We start from the raw sequence: 4,830 nt of genomic DNA on the forward strand, positions 1-4,830 counted from the left end.
CGACAATTATTATTGTTTCAATAAATGGTTTTTTTATTCAGAAAATGTTATTTAACTATTTCAATGGCTATAAATTTTCTGGTTGATATGTTAATAAATTTTCATGTCAACCTTTAGACAAACATCATGCCCACGTTAAAATAGAAAAAATAATAATTGATGTTTCCTTTCTTCAATATTTTCGTTGATTATTTTTTACCACAATTAGTTTTTATTCATAAAAAGATAAATGGTTTGTGCATAACAGATTTGTATATTAAGTTATCAAGCTGTACCTCTTAAATTTCAAGAAAAAGTTAAATATCATTTACTATAGTTAAGATAAGATAAGATAAGATATATATAAAGTCGATTTAGCCTATAAAAAAAATTAAGACGATTTACTGTATCTGTGTTAGTTTCGTAATTATCTTTTTTAAAATGGACTAATGCCGTTTAGGGCCGGATAACAACAGAGAATCGATCATTCACGTCTCTTATAAAATTCGTGTGCTAATTAGCTGCTCATCAAAGTCTCAAATCATTTAATCATCTCTCTCCTTCTCCTCTCCCTATCTTACTTCCTCTCTCTAGAAATATCTGTATTTTAAATTATTTTTGTTTGGTTCATGATTCAAAAGATTGGCGAATCACAGCGTTTTGCTTCACATGGTGGCTAACGTACAAGAACTTTCGAAGATCGAAGTTGCAGAGGAGAAAGAAGAATGCATCAATGAGAAAGTTTGAAGATTCTGTTTAATTTATATGAATCTTAAGCGGTCAAAAGAGAGATAAGTCCATTAAATAGTGTAATTATGTAAGTATATGCTTATTTAATTTCGATGTGTATCAATTTTCTTCTGATTTCAAGTGATTTGAAGTTTAAACTGGTGTTTTGCTTGAATAGTGCTGATTCGAGATTTTGTTTTTGCAAGTATAGAGATTCATGGAGAATAATGTTGAGAATAATGTTGATATCGAAAGTGAAGGAGGAGAGAAGTTGGAGACAAATGGATCGATTTTTGAGGATAGGGATATGATACGAGAGCCATTGCTTTTGAAGAGCAGAGTCAATACGACGTCGCAGATTGCCATCGTTGGTGCTAACGTTTGTCCAATCGAGTCTCTTGATTACGAGTAATTCTTCACTCTTACTGTTCGTATTACTGATTTATATTCATAATCAAGTCCTATACATTTAATGGATTGTGATCCTTCGTATACGTGTGTGAATATAGTAATACTTTCACCAAAAAAGGAAAAGAATATTAAAAAGCGATGACAAAGTAAAGCTACTTTTCAGAGTTTTAAGCTTTTTCCCTCACCGATTTGTTTTGCTTTTTGGACTTTCGATTTCTCAGAAGTGAACGATTGCTTTTGGGAAAAAGCCGATTAAGTTATATGATTAGCGTGTTCATTAGGTTGACCTTGAAATTCACCTTCTTTTTTAATTGAATGGACATGTTATGAAAAGAACATGAGTGAATTATAAATATAAACACTAAATCTCGTGATCTTAGTCAAATCAATCAAGATTTTTTTGAATAAGATAACTGTAAATGTTTAACCAATAAACTTGATCCACAATTTCTGCAGGATTGTGGAAAATGATCTGTTTAAGCAAGATTGGAGATCCAGGAAGAAGGTGCAGATATTTCAATATGTTGTGTTGAAGTGGACGCTTGTACTTCTTATAGGAATTGCTACAGGGCTTGTTGCCTTTTTCAATAACATTGCAGTTGAGAACATTGCTGGTTTCAAGCTTCTTCTCACTGGCAATCTTATGCTTAAGCAAAAGTAAGCCTAAAATCTTGTCAACCTTTTGCTGTTATATATTAACTAACTTTCTATAGAGCTTATTTAGAATTGGTTTTCATACTTATGAATTTGACTATATTGTAAATACAGTTATTATCAGGCATTTGCTGCATTAGCTGGTTGTAACGTGGTGCTTGCAACTTGTGCTGGTGTTCTTTGTGCCTATGTTGCCCCTGCAGCAGCTGGTTCTGGTATACCTGAGGTTAAAGCTTATCTCAATGGTGTTGATGCCCATTCTATTCTTGCTCCAAGCACCCTCTTTGTAAAGGTTTGTAGCATATGCACAATAATATGGTTTCTCTCTCCCTCTCTTTCATTTTCTTTAGTTATAGAAAGAAAATTTTCAAAAGTAGAATGGTATAATAAGATTGTTTTGATATATTTGATCAGATATTTGGATCAATCTTTGGAGTTGCTGCTGGATTTGTTGTGGGGAAAGAAGGGCCCATGGTTCACACCGGGGCTTGCATAGCCAACTTATTAGGTCAAGGAGGTTCACGAAAGTACCATTTAACATGGAAATGGCTTAGATACTTCAAAAATGATAGAGACCGAAGGGATTTAATCACCTGTGGTGCTGCTGCGGGTGTAGCCGCTGCTTTTCGGGCCCCAGTTGGCGGTGTCCTCTTTGCCCTTGAAGAAGCCGCCTCATGGTATTAAATCATTTTTGGTTGTTTCTTTTATATTCTATTAAGTCCTTTAGGGACCTAAAGTAGTTGAATGAGTAATGATATATGTCTGAATAAACCGTTTGAATGAGACTAAATGACCAATTTACCCCAAAAAGCAAATTTCACAATAGTCATTCTATATAGATTAAGTAAAAAAGAAACAACCATGTATACCTGTTTAGATCCATTAAGCTCATTAAGTAAAAAAGAAAGTACCCTTTATTTTTTTTATTTTTTTTGCTTATGGAATATTTAAATCTTATTTCTAATTATCTTGTAGGTGGAGGAGTGCTCTTCTATGGAGAACTTTTTTCACTACTGCTGTAGTAGCTGTGGTTTTGAAGTCTTTAATAGAATACTGTAAAAACGAAGAATGTGGATTATTCGGTGATGGAGGTCTCATCATGTTCAATATCAATAATTCGGTTCCTGCTTACAACACTATTGATCTTTTAGCCATTATTCTACTTGGAGTCATCGGGGGCATTTTCGGAAGTATCTACAACTATCTGGTCGACAAGGTCTTGCGTACTTATAGCATCATCAACGAGTAACTCCCTTATCATTTTCTTTTCTTCTTTATTAATATAAGTAATATCATACATTTTTATGATCTTGATACTTGATTCATGATGTAAATTGCAGGAAAGGTTCGGCTTTCAGGGTGCTTTTGGTAATTATCATTTCAATTTTGACTTCTTGTTGTGCATTTGGTATCCCATGGCTTGCAAAATGCATCCCGTGTCCCCCTAATGTAGGCGAAGAATGTCCGACAAAAGGACGAACCGGAAGCTACAAAAGCTTCCAATGTCCCGCGGGTCACTACAATGATCTCGCTTCACTTCTACTCACAACAAACGATGATGCGATTCGTAATCTCTTTAGTTCTCTTAATACAAACGAATTCCGCCTCACAAGCCTTCTACTCTTCTTCGTTGCAATGTACTTCCTCGGAATCATAACCTACGGAATCGCGATTCCGTCCGGTCTCTTCATTCCGGTCATCCTCGCCGGAGCTTCATACGGCCGCCTCGTCGGCCGCCTCCTCTCCCCCATCGCGAACCTCGACGTCGGCCTCTTCGCTCTGCTCGGTGCCGCCTCGTTCCTAGGCGGGACCATGAGAATGACTGTCTCGTTATGCGTGATCCTTCTAGAACTCACCAACAATCTGCTAATGCTTCCGTTAATGATGCTTGTACTTCTCATTTCAAAAACCGTAGCCGACTGTTTCAACAAAGGCGTATACGACCAAATCGTGATAATGAAAGGGCTACCGTTTCTCGAAGCGCACGCGGAACCCTACATGCGGCATTTAGTCGCCGGAGACGTCGTTTCCGGGCCGTTAATCACGTTTTCCGGGGTCGAAAAGGTTGAAAACGTAGTCCATTCGTTAAGGATGACGTCGCATAACGGTTTTCCGGTGATCGATGAGCCACCGTTGACCGATGCACCGGAGTTGTGTGGGCTTGTGTTGCGGTCTCATTTGCTTGTTTTGCTTAGCGGGAAGTTGTTTACGAAACATAGGCGGTTGAGTGGGGCCGAGACGTTGAAAAGGTATCATGCGTATGATTTTGCAAAAGCGGGGTCCGGGAAAGGGCTTAAGCTTGAGGATTTGGAGATTAGTCCGGAAGAAATGGAGATGTATGTTGATTTGCATCCGATTACAAATACATCTCCGTATACGGTTGTGGAGACTATGTCTTTGGCTAAAGCTGCGGTTGCTTTTAGAGAACTCGGACTTCGACATTTGTGTGTAGTGCCAAAAACTCCCGGGGTAAGCTTTCGTATTTTTTTTAAGGGTAAATTTCTTTTTGGACCAAAATTGCAAAGATAAACTAAACTTAGGGACCAAAAATAGTCATTTTACAAGAACCTAGATCGAAATTGTAAGAGAACATTTTTTAGGATCAAATTTGCAAAAATCAGTTGTACTTTGGGACTAATAATAATAAATACGGTGTGATGATGTTTGCAGAGGCCACCGATAGTTGGTATCTTGACACGACATGATTTCATGCCGGAGCACATTTTGGGACTCTACCCGCACATCGACCCACACAAATAGATGAAAAGGGCAATATAGTCAAATCATGAGCTACCCTACCACCATACAAAGGTGATATCGTGGATTATGAATTTCAGCTAATGCTGAGGTTAAATATGTATTTATGGTCCGAGGATGTTGTGATTCTTTAGTGACGTGCAAAAATAAGCATATTTGGCAGTTTCTTTATTTGTTCGTTTGTATTTTATTTTCTTTTGTGAAAGTGTTTTTGAGGGAGGAAAGGAAAGGAGAAGTGTAGAGTATTCTTTGAGGTTGTATTTGCTGTAATATTATGAAATGAACAGAAACTTGATCTTA

The 4,830-nt window shown here is 37.2% G+C and overlaps 1 protein-coding gene across 2 annotated transcripts; it reads left to right on the plus strand.

The window, feature by feature from the left end:
* The first annotated feature begins 498 nt into the window (after positions 1-498).
* On the plus strand, positions 499-4,830 carry LOC145136340 (chloride channel protein CLC-c-like). 2 transcript variants are annotated; one of them, XM_079070470.1, is made up of 8 exons: positions 499-796; positions 915-1,116; positions 1,576-1,776; positions 1,888-2,065; positions 2,188-2,450; positions 2,749-3,018; positions 3,114-4,242; positions 4,444-4,830. In XM_079070470.1, the coding sequence occupies exons 2-8, from the start codon at positions 926-928 to the stop codon at positions 4,531-4,533; spliced, it is 2,322 nt and encodes a 773-aa protein (XP_078926596.1). In that variant the 5' UTR covers positions 499-796; positions 915-925; the 3' UTR covers positions 4,534-4,830. The 2 variants fall into 2 exon arrangements, with proteins under 2 accessions (XP_078926596.1, XP_078926595.1); XM_079070469.1 differs by having other exon boundaries at positions 920-1,116.

The sequence above is a fragment of the Lactuca virosa genome, chromosome 9, assembly GCF_052849685.1.
Source record: "Lactuca virosa cultivar CGN04683 chromosome 9, Lactuca_virosa_CGN04683_v6, whole genome shotgun sequence".
Taxonomy (NCBI): Eukaryota; Viridiplantae; Streptophyta; class Magnoliopsida; order Asterales; family Asteraceae; genus Lactuca; species Lactuca virosa.

What these genes read in the sequence shown, in the direction of transcription:
- LOC145136340 (XM_079070470.1), top strand. Translation starts at nt 926, where the DNA reads ATGGAGAATAATGTTGAGAATAATGTTGATATCGAAAGTGAAGGAGGA. An exon ending in CAAGCACCCTCTTTGTAAAG is followed by an intron (nt 2,066 to 2,187) that starts GTTTGTAGCATA and finishes ATATTTGATCAG; the next exon opens with ATATTTGGATCAATCTTTGG. An exon ending in TAGTGCCAAAAACTCCCGGG is followed by an intron (nt 4,243 to 4,443) that starts GTAAGCTTTCGT and finishes TGATGTTTGCAG; the next exon opens with AGGCCACCGATAGTTGGTAT.